The sequence below is a fragment of the Buteo buteo genome, chromosome 10 (assembly GCF_964188355.1).
Source record: "Buteo buteo chromosome 10, bButBut1.hap1.1, whole genome shotgun sequence".
Taxonomy (NCBI): domain Eukaryota; kingdom Metazoa; phylum Chordata; class Aves; order Accipitriformes; family Accipitridae; genus Buteo; species Buteo buteo.
Window position 1 is genome coordinate 32,421,690 of NC_134180.1, and position 18,247 is coordinate 32,439,936.

At 50.3% G+C, this 18,247-nt stretch overlaps 1 protein-coding gene across 6 annotated transcripts in view; it reads left to right on the plus strand.

The window, feature by feature from the left end:
- PTPRF (protein tyrosine phosphatase receptor type F) overlaps positions 1-18,247 on the plus strand; it is a 393,406-nt gene that overhangs the window by 321,648 nt on the left and 53,511 nt on the right. For 5 of the 6 annotated variants that reach the window (XM_075039254.1, XM_075039258.1, XM_075039253.1 and 2 more), the window contains 5 exons: positions 249-393; positions 5,561-5,866; positions 8,802-8,995; positions 15,694-15,720; positions 18,007-18,124. In XM_075039254.1, coding sequence (XP_074895355.1) covers positions 249-393; positions 5,561-5,866; positions 8,802-8,995; positions 15,694-15,720; positions 18,007-18,124 — 790 coding nt within the window. The remainder of the gene's footprint in view (positions 1-248; positions 394-5,560; positions 5,867-8,801; positions 8,996-15,693; positions 15,721-18,006; positions 18,125-18,247) is intronic. The other variant, XM_075039257.1, reaches the window with a different exon arrangement.

The window sequence follows — 18,247 nt, forward strand, 5'->3', positions numbered from 1 at the left end:
TGGAGTCTGGACACCAGGCAGTATAGCCTGGCTGTCGGAGAGGTCTGCTTCCCTGCAGAGTCCTTGTATTTCACCCAGGAAGCTCCTTGGAGGCCTGCAGGACTGCAGCAGGTTTGGCAGCGTGGCTGTAACTTTCTGTGGGACCAGAATGGGTGATGGGACTGCCTATTTCCTTGGCATTGGGAGCTGAGCACCAGTTTTTCTGTATTCTCCAACTACAATAAATAATGTTTCCTTTTATTTGCCAGCAAAAGGTGGAGTTTGACCCAACCTCCTCGTATGCTGTGGAAGGTCTCAAACCAGACACGCTGTATAAGTTCCGTCTGGGTGCCCGCTCAGAGCTGGGGGTAGGAGTCTACACCCCCATGATCGAAGCCAGAACTGCCCAATCCAGTAAGTGTCTGACACTCTGTACTCCTGAAGACAAAGCAAAAGCAGTCCAGTTTCCATCACTGGGCACGGAGTAGCTTGGTGCCTCTGCCCTTGTGGGTCTGCAGGGATGCTGGCATGCAGTTTGCTACAGGGTGTAATGGGGAACGTCAGCTGGGGTTTTGGATCAGGGCTCTTTGGCAGAGGGGGTGCACCCAAGTGGTAAGTTCTTTCTTTGTGTCCCTTTGATCATGCTGTCTTTCCCTAAGGGTAGATTCATAAAAACTGATGGAGGAGTGAAACAGGCTGGGAAATTGCTTTGGAAAGATTGATTTGAGTGGGTTTGTGCATCTCTCTGAATTTACTCCCATGCAGACAAGCTGTCTGGACAGGCAGCATATGGGTGTTTGGCTCTAAATGTGACTGTCTCCAAACCATTGGATTTTCACCCCTTCATTCCCCATTCCAGCTGCCTTGCTTCCACAGGAGTCCATCCCTGGTCCATACACGTGGTTGCAAGGCGAGGCATCCTTTGAGGCCAGATGTGCCTGTGGCTGTCAGGCAGCTGGAGGAGTCAGTTTGGGGAAGTGCCTGCTCGCCTGGGTTGCGTGAGCAAGTGGGGCTGCTGCTTCTTGGACTGCAGCACTAGGGGAAATCAGAACAAGCTGCAGCCGAGTTAATAGAGAGGCTAGATAATGAGGTGACCCAGGCAATATCACTTTCATCCTCGCTCTGCCCCATGTGATCACAGAGCAGGAGTTCGCATTGCTGTGATTGGCAGCTCAAAGTGCTGCGCATAAGCAGATTAGGGCTATCAAAGGGTCCTGCGATAAGCTCGTTTTCACTAACGATTTCTGGGCTTGCCATTATGCAAAGAGCATTAAAAGGGGGAAAAAAGACATTTCCGTTAGCACCGTCTGTCTGGGATTTACTAGCTATGTGGGGTGAGCAGTTGGCAAAGGCAGCCAGCCTTCCCTGCAGGGAGGGTGCCAGCATGCACAGCAGCCGAGAGCCTGAGATGGCCATTAGAAAGGAAGCTCAGGCAGGGAAGAGCAGCTCTGTTCACTATTGGAACGACCTTCTCTTTGAGGAAAACTCAGTTTCATTAACAGATCAGTTGCAAAGATTCCTCCACCTCGTTAAGTGAACTAATGGTGTCTTAGTGCTGCACGATAGACAGGTATGAAAATGGAGAGAGGTTCAGATCATGCAGTTATAAATATTTGAACACTGAGAACAAATTCTGAGTGTGGGGATTTGTATACCTATTTCAGATAGCTTTTGTGTTGATAGGCAAAGGTTGAAGCAACTCTCCTGCCACTTAAATTAATTCCATCAGTGGATGCTCTTATCCTTGAACACACTTAATCAGAGACAGCTCCATGCATAAATGAGTCCTTCGCAGTTTTACAACAGTCCAAGTAAGAGAAACCTGTGTTTTGTGGACTCTTCAAGGCAGACATCTTCCCATGACCTACTCCACATGCTGTCTGCTCACAGGGGATCTCACACCAGTCTGGTTTTAAGGTTGTCGCTTCACTGGCCAGCAGAGCAGTAGCTGACTGGTTCTGGCATCTTTTTAATAAGAGAGATGTGCACAGGTTGGAAGAGATTTGGCCAAAAGCCACAGGAATACCTTGGCTTGACCAGTGAAACCCTCCTTACATTGAGGGACATAAGAGTTCTTTGATTTATCCAAGAAGTGACTTGGTCTTTGTTTACAGGCCCCTACTTGAGAAAATTTCTGATGGCACTCTGTTCTATGAGAATAGTCCTTGGCAGTTACTACTGGGTTATTCAGTGAGGGTGACAAACCACTGGCTGAACAGTCCCAGGGCAGAGTGGATTCTTGGGTACTGGAGGTCTCAAAGTCAAGTAGGTCTTTCAGAAAGCTCCACTTTAGCTCTGCAGAAGTTGCGTGCACAATGCGCAACTTCCAGGCAGAAATTCTTTGGTCTGCACTTAGCAACACCTCACATTCAGTCAGTCTCCTGTGGCCTTAGAACTTACTAATCTGGAAAGAATGTTGCTCCCAGCTTCAAACTGATCTCCTTCCCGCACTTTTCCATCTGGTTGCCCTAAGAAAGGGTGTTAGATCTTGGAGGTTGACATGTTCAGGTGGGACACAAATTGCAGGAGCAGCCAAACTCCTGCTTTCCAAAGAGCCTGTCTTCAGGCTCTATTCCTGGCCCTGACAAACCAGTTAAGGGTAAGGTAGGAGGCACATCATCGCTAATGAGTCACTAATGGGCTGGAGAAGGACATCTGTATTGCTGCTGCTGGGATTTTCTTGTGGCATCCCTGCTCAGGAGTGGTAGGGATGCTTGTCCACACAGGCCAGAAGGATGCAGAGTCCCTTTGCACCCTTCCAGCAGCACAGCTTGGACGCCATCTCCTGAGAAGACAGCTGCCTTCTGGGCTGTCTCTCCTGCTAAGCTGCTTGCTTAGTTGCTGGGCACCCTGCAAAAAGTACAAGCAATGCTGCTTTGAGGGCCTGAGGAGCACGGGGGAGTTTTCCAGGAGTCTGCAGTGCCTCAGGCAAGCAGTGTGATACAGGAGAGGAGCGTCAGCTCTGTCCCCATCAGGCCTCAGCATTAAAATGCCGTTCTCGCTTGAAATATGAAGGTGGGTCTTGAGGCTGCCTTTTCCCTAGCTTAAGGAGTAGGTGGGCTGGATGGATGCACAGGGCTGCTGTGGGCTGGCAGGGGAGGTCGGTGTGAGTAGCCTGGAGGCAGCAGAGGTTTGCACAGTGTGTGTGGGTACATCTGCGTGTGTGGGTGCATGCTGGCAACCCAGTCTGCTCTTTGCTGGCCCCAGGAGGGACATTTCCACTCCTTGTGCATTTTAAGTTGATCCTGCTCATGTTACCAAGTTTTATTTTGCTTTCTTTAAATGCTAATCTGTGTTTTTGTCTTGCACATCATTTGTGTGACTCTTACCCAGTCAACAGCCAACGTTTGACCTGCCCACACTGCCAGCCAAAGCTGCCTTTGGAGGAGCTCACTGCTGCGTCCCAAGGGATGCTGTGGAGGCCCAAAGCCAGAGCAAGCCTCTTCTGTGAAGGGCCTCTCTGCAGGCAGCGGCAAAGAAAAGGCTTGCCAAGCTCCTTATGTCTCACCTGTCCCCTCTGAGGGATGCCACCAGGCACTGTGTCTACTTTATGTCCTCCCTGAATTCACTCTTGATGTTGCTTTGGTGCTATGTCTTCCTACTCTCTTCCCTGCCACTTCTCTGCTGATTAACCAAAAGAGTGTGAGGATTCATTTTCTACCGCTGCTCCCTTCCGGGATACCAGATGGCGGGGCCAATCCTGCTGTCTTCCTCACATAGGCAACTGTTTGCTTCCACACATTGCTTTGACTTCTTTTTCCTCCAGTGTAACTGCCATAGCAGCAGCTTGACTCTGCTCAGGCATCATCTCTTCCAGCTCTGTCACTGCCCAGTCTCTCTCCATCTTTCCTTTCTCCAGGCATCCCAGCCCAGGCATCAGAGATGGGTCCTGCTCCCTGAGCACAGAAGTGGGCACTAAGAGTTATATGCAGCCTGTGACTGCCTCTGCAAGCAAGTGGGCCTTGTTCCTAGCAAGCAGAGGTCACTGGTGGCATTGGGAGATCCTGCTGTCCCTGGTTTTCCCAAATCTTCTCCCATTCCCACCTGCGCCCAGCAAAGCCAAGGCATAATTGTTGGGTGCTTTAATTATCTGAGGTCCCTGCTGCTATCTGGAGTAATGTCAGTTATATTTGCCTTTGTGCAGGCAGTGAGCAGGCAAGCTTTTCCCTGTGCCCTGGGAAGGCTGGCTCTGGTGCACTGATAGCTTCAAGGACTGCAGTACAGGGAAGCGCACCAGTCTTTTTGCAGGCATTTCTAGGTTTCTGGGTGCAGCAAAGAATGGAAGAAGCCTTTCACCTGCTGTGGCAAAGCAAGATACCTTATACTCCATTATTGCTTGGCCAGACAGCTTCCGATAGCCTCAGAGCAACTGTGTGTGCTTTTTTTGGTGATTGTGCCCTGCCTTCTCTGCTTAGGGCTCTTGCCTTCTGTGCAAGCAGCCAGGGATGCAAGCATGTGCAAGCATGCTGTCTGCAGCATCCCGGGGCAGTGAGGCCGAATAAGAGGGGGCTGCTGCTGCCATGAGAGGGCTTCCATGATGCCGGGGCCCTGTTGCAACATGACAGCAGTTCTGCAAGGCTGGAGAAGGGAATGAACCAAGCAAGTGTCCTAGAGATGCTCTGCTTTGTCCAGGTCATATCTCCTTTCCCGATCCCTCTCTTCCCCCCAGGTTTGTTTCACTGGTCTTCCCCAGCAATGCTGGGTGGAGGGGACTGTTGTTCATCCCAGTGAGAAGCGTCCACTGCCCAGATCCCATTCCTTCCCCTGTGGCCACTTAACATTGGTGGGGCTTAGAAGTTAACACAAACTGCAGGCAGCTTTTTGCCTGGGAGGGGACAAGACCTGCCTACCTTCTGCTGTACAGCTCCATAGGCCAGGAAGCTACTGAGGCAGGTAACCAGTTTGGCAGGCATGAAGCAGTCAGTCCCAGATACTAGGCACATGTGCAAAGCCACACAACCATGTTATCTCATGTTTCCCCATGGTGCCTGGCTCTCACCTGGGTCAGGGTGCTGCTCACAGCTGATGGTTGTGATTTCAAACCCCACCTGGACACACTCCAGCCAACCTCAGTCACCTGCTTTCCCTACCCTCTTTTGTTTCCTCCACTTGTCTAGGAGCGAGTTTTTGCAAGCTTTCATACAATCTGGTGTGTGAGCTTTCCCTTCTGCCATTCGTGCCTTCTGTAGCTTCCTACCTCTTCTGGTTTCCATCTGCTTCAGATCTTCACTGAAAGCATCTTTCTTCTCGCTACCAGTGTCTCTCTCCCCCCCCTCCTTCCCTTACTGCCATTTGTTGTGTTTGGTAAAGTGAGCGTCCAGAACTGCTTTGGGAAAAGATGTTCTCTGATGCAGAACAGCACTTCTGCTTCCATGCTGTTCACCAGTCTTTAAGATAGAAATTGCCCCTAGTGCCATCTTTGATCTGTGAGGAAGGCAGGCGGTTCTCCAGGAGGCTACTGTGGCTGAATTTCCACATGTATGTTCATTGCTCAGTTGGCTGGGTAAAAGTTCCCTGTGCATTTTGGTTTGTCCTTCCACTCATTTCCCTTCATTTCCCCACTTCATTTATTTATCCCCAGCCCCCTCCGCCCCACCCCAAGAAGTCGAGTGTGTAAGCACCAGCTCCACTACCATCCGGGTAAGTTGGGTGCCACCGCCTGCCCAGAGCCGCAATGGGGTCATCACCCAGTACTCCATTGCGTACCAGGCAGTGGAAGGAGATGACAACACCAAGCATGTGGTGGATGGCATTGGACGGGAGCACTCCAGCTGGGAGATCAAGGACCTGGAGAAATGGACCGAGTACAAGGTGTGGGTAAGGGCTCACACTGATGTGGGGCCAGGACCGGAGAGCATCCCCGTGCACGTGCGCACTGACGAGGATGGTAGGTGTTACTGAACAGCTTCTTCAGCTACCCCCTTGGGGTAACCAGGACTCTCCTAGCTGAGTTGCTGGAAAAAGAGGGAAAGGGAGTGGGGATATTGGCCTGGGAGTGCTTTTCAAGCAGTAGTAGAGACTGTCAAGGAGCAGTGCTTTGGTCAGCTGTTCCAGGGAGTGGGTCTCCATGGTTGCCCTGGCATGGGGTAGGAGAATTGCTCTGCTGGCCCTTGCTCTGATACCATGGTCGCCTCCAAGGCTGTGGGTCAGATGTCCTGGCGTGGTCCCACAGGGGCCCTGTGTGTGTTAGCAGTGCTTCCTGCGTGCTCGAGGAGGCATTACACTGCTTTGCCATTTTGGCTTTCTAGTGTTTGGTGGTGGTGGTTTCCATTTCACTGAAGGTAACGTGAGTTCTCCCAGCCAAAGGCTTCTCTCACACTGCGAGATCAGGACTTAAAGTTTACTTGTTGACCTGAAATCCAGCAAACTAAAGAGGAGAAAAGAAATCCATTTGAAACTTGTAGATATCACAGGAAAGCTGCTTCCTGCCCCAGCTTCCAGGCAAGCCACAGCTTATATAAATCTGCTCTTCCGCTCAAGAGTCAGAATATTGCATGTACAGAACACTTTACTGGATACGACAGCTTTAAAGAGAAATTGCTTTGTATTAGCAGGACTGTCAGTTATGTCATCACGACTTAAACCATTTCCTTTGAAAGTGCCAGAGCTCAGGGTGACAGTAGGAGCTTCCATGGCTTCATGCTGACCCCAGAAGCTGCAGATTTAATGGGAGAAGAAAGAGATGCAGCATCCAGGCAAAGAAAGGATGATCTCTGCATTGCCCAGTCAGCATAGCAAATTGAAACCAGACATGTTACAGTTTCCCTAAATGGACTGCCACTGTCCCCCACGTCTCCGTGGCTCTGGAAGTGGTGTCTGGGAATGCTCGCTGACTGCATTCCTGAGCTGGTAAACACATCTGTGTGTGTCCTGCTGCCTGTATTGTTTGCTTCAGTTCTCATTCAGCAGAGTTGTAGCCCAGGGGAAGCTGCTACCCCAGAAATGTCGCAACAAGCTCTCTCAGTTAGTTTTCAGGCACCATGGTTGGACATTCCAGCTCAGCTGTCAGGAGCGATTTCATATCCCTCCGACACGCTGATGCTCAGTAGATACCCGTGATGAAAGAATGAGAAATCCTAAACTGTGATGTGAAAACAAATCAAACTTTCCCTGTTTGGGTCTCAGACACAGCACATACTTCCCATAATGGGGTAGGATACTGTTCCTCGAAACACTGTGGTCTGCTCACATTCACATCTTTTTTTGTCCCCGCAACATACCGTATCATGTCCTGCCGAGGCCTCCCACCTTCTCTTGCCAGCAGAGCTTGACACACAGCTTCTCTCTGGTTCCCAGGGAGGATCTTGTTTTTCGCTTGGACTCCCAACTGTGTGTGGGCAGGTGTCTTGCTAGGGCAGGAGAGCCCTGTGGCTTGTGCAAGGTCACTGCTCTAAGTGAATTGTGGATTACAGCATAGGCTGCTCCAGCCAGAAGGTGGTAACTATTCAAGCACAGCCCCCTCCATTCCCATACCTTGAGCTGGCCTGGTGGTGCTAAAATGCTCCATTCTTCCGTTCTCTATTTTATTTAATTATCTACGATTAAGAAGGACATCTGGGGAAAATAATGAATTGCCCTGCGGCTTAAAAACTGTGCTTACCTGCTGGGTAGCTGTTTCTTCCCATCTAGTTGGTTGAAATAGCAATACTCATTATGTCTGCTTGTCAGCTATCCATCCCTAATTGTCTAATACTGATTATTTCTTGCTGTGTTGAGAATTGGGGCGTACAGGGTTCTAAACCCGTGGATTTTCCCATGCAGTGGAGGGTAGAAGGGGTCCTGCAGTAAACATGCGAGGATGAAGCCCAGGTCCTTCACTTGGGTACCAGGCACTCGCGTAGCAGCGGTATCCTCCGCAAGGAGCGCACACCTCTCCTCCCAGCTGCTTCAGACGGAAGGAGCTTTTCAGGAGCAACTGAGAGGCTAATTTTTTAGCATTGACATTTTTGTCACAGTCAGTGCAAGAGCAAAAAGTAATAAGGAGGTAATTTTTCCAAATGGTAAATAGGGTATAAATACATTTTTAAACGGGCCTCACCTTGCAAGAAAATTGATATTTTCTGGGCAGTGTAATTTTTCATTTTATTATCAAAAAGCATTCAGCTAGCCGTGCATGAAATACAGTCCCCAGAGCTGTCACAATCCCCACGGGCCCCTTTATCTGGCTGAGTTCAGTGACTGCTGTCTCCGAGCTCTGGATTATTGTTTTAGGATGATGCTTTTCCTCCTCATTAACCTCTTGCTTGTCACAGGGGAAGAGCGCATGTGCACTCTGGCTGGTGGCAGGTACCAGGGCTCCCCGCAAGGCAGGCTCGGCACCCAGTTGTGCTACCTGGGGCTGTTGGACTGCGTTTAGATGTACGCAGAGGGATCTGAGAGGAGGTGTTGTGACAGGCAGGATGCAAAGGCGGCTTCAAAACCCCTGCCTCTGCCGCAGGGCACCCTGAGCTGCAGGTGGTTACCATATTCTTTAGATTCTGCTATATTCTTGTATTCTTCCTTGCTCCCCTGCTGCTGGAGACAAGAGAGGGGTAGAAGGACCTTGGGTCTGATCCAGCACAGTGGCTTTTAGTAGGGCTGTTCCTGCATATCACAGTTGTTCTCTTTCCTACTGAGAGTAGCAAAAGTGCTTGGATGCTAGGAAAGGGTCGGGGATATGGTCACACTGGAAAACTGCAGTATGACCTCCTGAGCAGGTACAGGGAACTTGTGCTAACAGGGCTGTCCTTGCAATGAGGTGGAGGGAAGGTGGCAAAGGAGTGAGAGGTAGCTGACAGCGGTTGTGTGGTACCTGCTAACTGTCCGTCCTGTCTGTGTTACAGTGCCCAGTGCCCCACCACGAAAGGTGGAGGTAGAGTCTGTGAATTCGACTGCCATCCGGGTGAGCTGGAAGCTGCCCATCTCCAACAAGCAGCACGGACAGATCCGCGGGTACCAGGTTACGTACGTGAAGCTGGAAAACAACGAGCCCCGAGGGCAGCCAGTGATCAAGGACGTCATGCTGTCGGAAGCACAGGTACAGTGGGGACCACAAGCTGGCGGGCATGGCACCTTCCCTCTCTGCAGAGGGCCAGGCTGGCTGGATCCAAGTTTTTCTTGGCCTCCTCTTGTGGCTCCAGAGCATGGGACTCAGCCCTGCCTGAGCAAGACAAACAGTTTATCCCTAAACTGTGGCTTACAAATGGGTAAAAAGTTTAATCAGGAAAGGATTGCTGTGGGAAGGATGAAGCATTGGATGATGCTTGTCTCTTACCCCTTCTCCAACATGTACACCTCTCTGCCTGCCACGTCCTGTGCAGACTCCAGCTGGAGCAAATTGTGTTTTGCCAGTCAGGTTATAAACTGTCAGTTTTAAATAAGCCTCGAGTCTGCTTCTTTCATGCTGCTATGTTCAGTGTGAAGCTTCTCCCTCGGCAGAGTCCACCAGGGTGCTCCCTGCTTTTGGGGCGCGGGGATGGCTCTGCACAGTTGGGTGGGCACAGCATGCCAGGTGGGGCAGCCCTCCTCTGGCTCAGCAAAGCCTCCTTTCCCTCCTGCTTTAGCAAGGCAGGGACTTGAGCTTGCATTGCCTCTTGAAACCAAACTGTAGGTGAAGCCAGCTGAGTCTGGGACAGGCTAGGGTGGGCAGAAAAAAAAAAGAGTGAGGTGCGGGTCCACATCGCCTGTAAATCGCTTTGTCCTCTGCAATCCCCATAAAACAATCGGCTCATATTTATGTGGTCTCCTGGATACCTCACCAGCTGTGAGCTGAGGCCCTGTTCCCACACAGTGCTCCAGGCATGGTTTTGCACTCTGCTCGGCCCAGCAATGCGTAGTTGCCTCTTTCCCAGGGTCCAGGGAAGTTTTTGGTGCCCGTGATGAAATACAACTCTTCTTTGGAGCAAGGGTCCTTCGTCTTGGATGACCCATGCTGTTCTCAACAAAGATAATCGTATAAATGAAGTAGAGGATCTGCTGCTGTTGGAAGCGACGACGAGTAATCGATTCAGAGCTCGCTTGCTTGAATGATGCCCAATATAAATACTGGAGAGCTGCAACGATTAATTGATCTGTCTCCTGAACGCAGCTGTGAATCATTTATACGTTTGTCAGTGGGGAGTGCAGTGCACAGAGGCGGCTTTACTCCCCATTCATATTCTGAAGGATAAAACTCAGTAATAATGTGGAAGGGGAAAACTTTAAAGAGAGAAAATGCTTTGAGGGTCCTTGCAGCGTTGTCTGGGGCACGTCTCTGTTTATGTTTCAGATGTTGCTTTATTTTATTCGTTAGAAAAGCTGCTTACTGCCCTTTACTTATTCCAGGAGGATATAATCTTCTGTGTTGTTTGAACAATTGATGCTATGTTGTTCAGCTGGAGTTTGGAGTTAATGGGTTGGTCCCAAGCGTAGGTGGGCGAAGTTGGCAATGTTGTTCTTGTTGGTGTTTTCAAATATTTTATGCTTGCCCAGCCAGTTCTGCTTTCACTCCTTACTCATACATTTCAGAGAGAGAAACCCCATGCTAATGTGCAGGAATGAGGATGCCAGAGCCAGAAACTTTCCAAAGAGTACTGGATTTTGCATTATTTTGAATGTGTGCATCAAGGAGACAAGTTGCTTGAATCTCCTGGCCTGTCAGGCCACTTATGAGTCTTCCGTATTTGGTGAATTTATGTGGGAAAGTTCTTGATTGCTGTGATTTTTTTATTTTTTTTTTCTGGTATGTATGGTGCTGAATTCATCTGCTGTAACTTTTGGATGGAAGTGAAGGCCAAAAGATAGTTGCAAGGGAGTGACTACTCTGAAGGAGTCATGTCACTCTTGGGATAAACTAATGATGGCCCTGCAGGGAAGAGCTTTCACTGACTTGGCAGAAGAGATCTTTATTTCCCAAAAGAGTGAGAAGCCAGGCATGACCTCTGCTTGTGATGAAATACATCTGCTCCAGAAGCTGAAGAACCCCGTAAGAGCTGCCATCTTTCAGTACAGCAGTGCGTGTCTTTGCAAACAGCCAGATCAAACTTTAACAAGTAGTCTTGGAAGAGTTATTTTCTATGGAAGAAAACAAAAAGATTCACTGGAACACTTGTCCCTGAAGGTCACAGGATGAAGATGGCCAGAATATAGCCACAGTTCCGTACTCATAAACGTTCATAAACGTTTATACCAGCGCACAAGGAGTGAACTAAACTGATTGAAAATCTGGGGTCAGAGAAGAAATTCTCTGGACATGTAGGCAGAGCCCCTCCTCCTGCCTAGCCAGGCTGTCTGCTGATTTTGAATAGATACGTACCACCTGCAGATGGTACGAAGACACTGGTATTAAAGCTGACTCATGATTTTTCCTGTTGAAGATGAGAAATATAGAGAGAGTAAATGAAGATGAAAGGAAAGAGGAAAGGGGATGGAGATGTTAGCTATGCAGATAATACAGATTCTGGGTTTTCAAAACCATTTGAGGGAAAGGACTAAAACATCAGCAGACAAGTGGGGGCCCTGGTCCTGGAGAGGTGACATTTTATTTTACAGCCTCCTGCTTAGGGAGAGTAATCAGTTGTTAGGAAGGTCCTGCGATGGAGCTAAGGCCTCTCCCTCCCCTCTGTGGCTGCGCCTGTGACTGATTACCTCCATCAGACTGCTCTGTGCCTTCCAGTCTGAGCTCTCACCTCCTACTGACAGACTGATGGGCAAGCAAATGTGACCATGCCCTGTGGAGGAGCACCCAGGGAGAGCATGTGTATCGCTGCAGAGCTGGGTCAGATACCCGCACCACCTCCTGCACAGGCCCTGCCCGTTATGGCTCAGCCAGGTCCTGTGGTGGGCAATGGCAGAAGATTCATTTCTGTGCCCTGCGTCTTGTGCACGACGCATCCCAGCACCGAGAGAGTGCTTTGAAAGGAGCAGGGGCACCAGTGCAGGATCTCGGCTGCACTCCACCACTCTCATACAAATTCTTGACAGCTGGAGGGAGTGGGGGTTAGCAGGGCCATGGGGCACAAGCATTAGGTTCTTCAGGGGAGGGCAGGGGCCCAGCTGCTTTCCTTGGTCTCCAATCCCTGGGCAGCTGCAGCGTGTCAGGAGGAGCAGGGGGCTTGATCCCCTCCATTCCTTCCCAGGTGCCCGTCCTATGTGCCCTGCAGAGCTCAGTGCTGAGGCTGGAGCACCAGGCACGAAGGGAGGCAGCAGGGCCAGGGGACGACAGGCCCTCCTGTTCGGGTTCCCGTGCAAGCATGACTCTTGTTTGCTCTTTCCAAGACAGGCAGCTAGACCCTGCGTGAATCTAGCTGTTGATCCATTGTGTCCTGCTCCCAGCCTGCTTATTCTCAGCCCAGACTGGAATGTCTTGAGGGGGGACTTTCTCGCCATGCCGCAGCGTGGCCTCGACAACTGCTCCTGCCCTCAGTGTGCAGCATATTTGCTGGGGAGCCTGCTGCCTGCATCACTCTGGGGATGAAGCATGCACATTAGCCTCGCTGCTTACAGCCCTCTGCAGATCCAGCCTGCCCAGAGAGCTTTGCAGTGCTTCTGCTGCTGGGAGCTGCCTGGGTACGGCTGGCTACACAGAAGTCAGGCTTTGTGGAGGAGAGACTCCTGCCACCCCCTCCTCCTGCTCTGCAAACAGAGTCATGGCAGGGGAGAGGTGCTGCCCACAAGAAGGGCTGCAGGCTCACGGGAAGATTGTGTGGTCTTCGCAGGCAGCGCTTCTCCATCCAGCATGCAGAGTGCACGTCCCACCAGCTTGCTCCAGAAGAGCAGGAAGAAGTAACGGCAAGCACTTCAAGCTGTTGGATTGAGATCAGAGGAGAAGGGGGAAGCAGAAACTCCTATTCTCCCTGGGCAGTGCCCACTCCAGGCATAACGCAGAGGAATTTACAGCTTCCCTCTTTCGCTGGGTGATAGTCAAGGATCTTTATCTGAATATACTTGGACAACTCCTCATGCATGTGTACTCATCTGGGTAAGAGTCTGACACGGAGGTGAGATGTGCTCTGCTTTGTAAGTGGAACAAAACTGAAAGGCATCGTCCAAGAGCCATTTCAGTAATGGACAAAGGTGAAGTTCTGGAGCCCTCAGACTCCTCTGTATCCCACAGGCTGAGCACCCGAGTTTACATCTAGAGTTTCAGTGTTGCGCCACAGTCACTGAAGCAGAGAGAAGAAGGATCTGCAGGAAAACCACAATATCCACTTCCCATAGCTGGGGCTGTTAGGAGGCCTTGAGTCTGTCTTTTCCAAGAGCCATGGTCAGGGAAAACAGCCATTCCCTGGTGAGACATGACTACACTGCACGGTGTTGAAGTGTAAAATGAAACATTAAGGCATTGCAGCTGCCATAAATACACACTGTTAGCTTTAGCACTTCCCTGAGCCATCCTGCCTCATGCACACAGCCCTGTCTGAGTTCTTTTTATGACAGCTCCTGGGCTTTTCAGATCAATTTGTCTTACTGACCAACCTTAAACAGTTAAGAAGCAATTGAGCTAGTTTAGGGAAGGAAATGTTTTGATCTGCAGATGATACTTTCATAATGAAACTGAATTTATACCAGGGTATTTATGCAGGCCTGGCTTTTCACTGTTGCTTTTCCAGCACAGATCTCAAGGCGTTTCTTTGCACTCTGATCTGATGCAAGATTAAAGTCCACTGAAACATAAGAGCAAACAGAGTTTGAACATGAAACGCTTGGTCTAAAATCGTAGTGAGTGATAAACTCCCCACTGTGGTGTGAGAGGCTGTGAGATGCAGTAGCCTCCTGAGCCTGGAACTACTCCACTGTTCGCTGCAGTGGGGTGTCACCTTCTGCTCCTGCAGCTACGTGGAGGCGGGTTGGGGTGTTACCATCTACACGGCCCCCATCCACCAGGGACATGGTGTTGGAGCAGAAGTGTGCTTCTGGGAGAAAGAGCTACCAGGCCTCGTATCCTTCCTGTAGCAAGACTTTTGCTAGATTTTAGATAGCAGAGCAGTGTGTGGCTGTTGACCACGGTATGGGCTGGCTGGTGCAGGTAGGATGTCAGCAGCAATGTCTTGGGTTGAGCTAAGCATGTGACTCTAGAAATAATACCAAGATGTTTGTGGAAAGAGGGCCTTCAGTGACCATAATACTTAGTGAGGGCCTTGGCTTTATAGGAAGTCTTTAGGGACAACTTGACCTCTTCGCTGAAATCAAATTTTAAGATGGTTTAGGGGTATAATTCTGCTGCAGTCTCATGGCATCAAATAAGTGAACTGTAATAAAATCTTAGAGGAATATTTCTCCAGTAGCTGCTTCTTTCTGAATTCAGAGAATAAAATAAATATTTTGAAGGTATGCCATGTATTTTACTGCTGAGGAGAGTATTCTGCCACCGTGATAGGCTGCAGCCTGTGAAAGCCACCTCAAATAGCCTGAGTACAAAAGGCAACTTGTAGTTTTAATACCATTTAGTACTTCTGCCGCACTTGCAGGTTCCTAGGCACTTCAGAAGTGTTAGCTGGGCTTCCCGGTGTCCTGAGGAAGTCAGTGTCTGAGCACCATTTCACAGCTGGCAGCTCAGGCTGAGAAGCAAGGCTTGCCAAGGCTCGCACTGTGAGTCAGGGGCAATAATACCTATCTTCCACTTTCATCTCTGTGCTTGAACCCATCCACCGGTGCTTCCCCCAGGCAGATTTAGTAAGCTGAGATGTAACGCATCACCTTGGCTGAGAGAGCTCGCTGTGATCTCTGCAAACCTTCCTTTGGTGCATCAACCACAAAGAACAGTGCTATGGGCATGCATGGCAGCAACCAAGGTGTGCTAAGTCTCACCACCCCAGTGCAGCTTTGATGCCTTAGAACCCCAAATCCAGCCAGAAACCTGTGTGTTGCTTCTTCAGAGCCCTAATTGAGCTGTCATGGCTGGGAATCCATGTGAGCTTTTGCTGGGAAATGGTTTGTGTAGAAGTCTTACCTGCAGGGCTGCTCTTGCCAAACAAGTGTTTGCTCTTTGGTGTTGTGTAATTGGGAGCGAGAAGCTGTTTCCTCAGTACATGCACCAGTTTGAGCCTCGCTCCAAGCCACGCAGCACTGTTGGAGACAAGCAGCTTAGTGGGGAGCTCTGTGTAAGACCTCAGCCTCTCTTCCACTGTTTATAAGAGATGGCGCTTCTTGGTTTTCTGAGGTCCCCAGAGCATTTTCTTGCAAATGATACAGGAAAGAGAAGCTCTGTAAATGTTGCATTGGTGCTTCCCTGCAGAGAGTGCCCCCTGAGTTTTGTTCATTGGAGTCTTTGGTTCTCAACAAGAGATGGAGGCTGGAGGATCACTAGGACAGAAACTGGAGATTAGGCCATAAAACTGTTTTGAGTGGCTTGTGGGGCAGCAGTCAGCCCCAGAGCCTTGTTGGTACAAGCTGTCCCTTCTTGCTCCTGCTTGTAGAAGAGGCAGAAAAGTGCAAACAAAGCCAGAAGGGGAAAGGACTGCAAAGTTAGGAAGTGGTGACCTCTCCATCCACATGAGAAGGAAGCTCTTTGCCCCTGTTTGTGTGAATGATCTCAGACCTACTGCGCAGGCTAGCAGCATGTAGAAAGTTGCTCTATGCCATTTCTTCCCTTGGCACAGCCTGTGCTAAGTGACCCTCTGTGTATATAAGTGTTGTAATCCCCCCAACCCAGTCCTGCTAACCTCTGCTGTTGTCATTGTCATCCCCTTCCTACACGTTGCCCCTTAAAATTCTGTGTCTCCATTTTTCTCTCCTCCTTCCTTTCTCCCCCGTCAGTGGAGAGCTGAGGACTCCGTCGACCATGTAAGTACCACTTGTGTGTATTCCAGGTTGGAAAAGAGGGGTTTGGTAAATCGATTTGTGAATTTTGTAGACCCAGTGCTGTCAAAACATCCCTTTCACTCCCTTAATGAGGCTGGAGAGTTACATTGTGAAACCTTCCACAAGCAGCAAATCCAGAGAAAATTGGCATTTAGATTGCTACTAAATGCAGAAAAGCAATTGACATTTCCTATAATCTGTATTTCCAGCTTGTTGCAGTGCAGTTTTAGGCAGGCTCAAGTGATCGACTCAGGAGGTGCATCCTACTTTCTGCAGTAGTTGGCCCACCAAGTTACACAGTAAAATTAGATATATAATCTTTAAACCACATTGATCGTAGTCATGAAAAATAACCTACACTCTCAACCATGACCTTTGGCTGAAACACAGATAGTAATAAGAGAACAATCACATTTAAACAGTTAAATCCAATTTTTCCCACATAATTTTGAAATATAAATTTGGAGGAACAAACTAGAAAATGACCTTTTTAGAGTCAGCAATTCAATTATGTGCCCTACTGTGAGCTTCCCCGGCACGATGGATTTCTCCTCCTGCTTTATACTTTATACAGAGGATTCTCCCGGAGTGGCTTTGTCATGACAGCGCTGTGTTTACATTATGCAATCAGACCTTCTTTCATCCATCCCTCGTCTCTCTCCCCTCCTCCCAGCTCGCTTGCTTTGTTCCCGGTGGCATGCTTTTGCGTGAGAATTTCTCTTTGCATGGATTTGGGAGGAGTGAATTCTCTTGGGATGTTTAGAGTCTGCAGGTTTTGTGTGAGTGCTTCCCCCGCGGGTCCATTGGCACCGATCGGACTGCGCGTCCACTCACCCGCACTCATGATCTGCTGCAGGGGCGGAGTTGGGATCGGACTCTGGTTCACACGGTGATTTTGGTGGGGTTCTTGTTGGTGCTTGTTGATTTTTCTCTGGGCTGGCTGGTTCCGCGATGGTAACACGGTGATTTTGATGAGTAAGCCTGGGCAGGTAACCTGAACCAGCAGCACTGACTGGAAATCAGCGGGTTTAATAGTGTGGCTGTTTGTGCGAGTGAGTGATGGGAGACTGGCTGTGCTCTGAGGGCAACCACAGGCGCCCCTCGTACCCCACGAGCTGGCAGGAATTGCCTGGGCAGAGATCAGACCTCTGGAGCAGTCTCTAACAGTGCCCGTGTTGCCTGCCCTTAGCAACTCAAGTTTAACTCTCTCCATCTCTGCTCTTCTCCTTGGCTGAAAGGGTAAATAACCAAACCTGGAGCCTCTGCCTCCTTCCCAAAAGCTTCCCCAGCCCCTTCTCCAGCCTGGTTGTCTCTTGCTCCCTGACCTGATGGGTTGTTAGTGCTAATGGCCCTGGTCCCTTTCATAGCACCCACAGATGAACGCAGTTCAGCGGTACCTGCCCTGAGCTTGCAGAGAGCTGCTGAGCTCGCTGTGCTTGCTCGTTCGCAGACCTGGCCAGCTGGGCTTGGCACGAGTCATGTTGCCGCTGGAGGCCAGGAGGGAGGAGCAGTGTTTCCCTCTTTGATCTCAAATTGAAGTGTGGAGCCATGCCCTCCTCCTGCCCAGAGGAAGCCAGAGCATGCAAGGGTGCTAGCACCCTGCCGAGTCTGCCCTCTTTCCAGACCTCCCACGGTGCAAGGTTTTCCCTCCAGGTCTTGCCAACGCCTTGCACTGACCCCATCCCATCCCTGCAACGTCGTGCCTGGCAGGGAGGGTGAACGTGATGCTGTAGCACTGCAGGTGCTCCCTACCCGCGGCCCCCCACCCCTGCATTGCCTCTCTTTGCTCCCTGCAGCTCTGCTGCAAGAGACAACTTTAAAAATCCCCAAATTCGCCCCCAAGAGATTTCCGCAGCCAGTTGAACTGGCTTTTGCTCTGGTTCACAGCCCCCCAGTCCTCTTACTCTCAGGCTTGCTGTGGCAGGCTTGCTCTGGCTTCACATAGGACCATCTCTGGAGCAGATCTCCCTCTTGGCAGAAGCCATGGGGAGAACACAGCTGCTGACACAGGTTGCTGGTGGGTCCCTGGAAAGGCCGACTCTTAGAGACAGGGGTTGAAATTAGGCAGGTGAGTGCTGGAGCGGCAGCAATTGTTGTTTACTGGCTCTGTGCAAGATGTGTATGCTTGAGTGCAATGCATGAGCCAGCGAGTGTGTCGGTGTGTTGCTGTTGGAGACACTGACCCCAGTGCCCTCCTTTTGCTCACTCCAGTAACAAGTATTTGCTCTTCTCGTTTGCCTCTTCTCTGCCTCGTGGATGCGCTCCCAGGAGACGATCATTGGAGGCCTGCTGCCGGAAACCACCTACTCCGTCACAGTCGCTGCCTACACCACGAAAGGAGATGGTGCCCGCAGCAAGCCCAAAGTCATCACCACCACAGGGGCAGGTGAGTGTGGGGAGCGGATGCCAGCCTCGCAGGGGTGGTGGTAAAACCTCCCAAGAGGTGCATGGGGAGTATGGCCGAGGCACCTGTGCAGGAGGAAGCGAGAGGGCTGGAGACGCTGCAGAG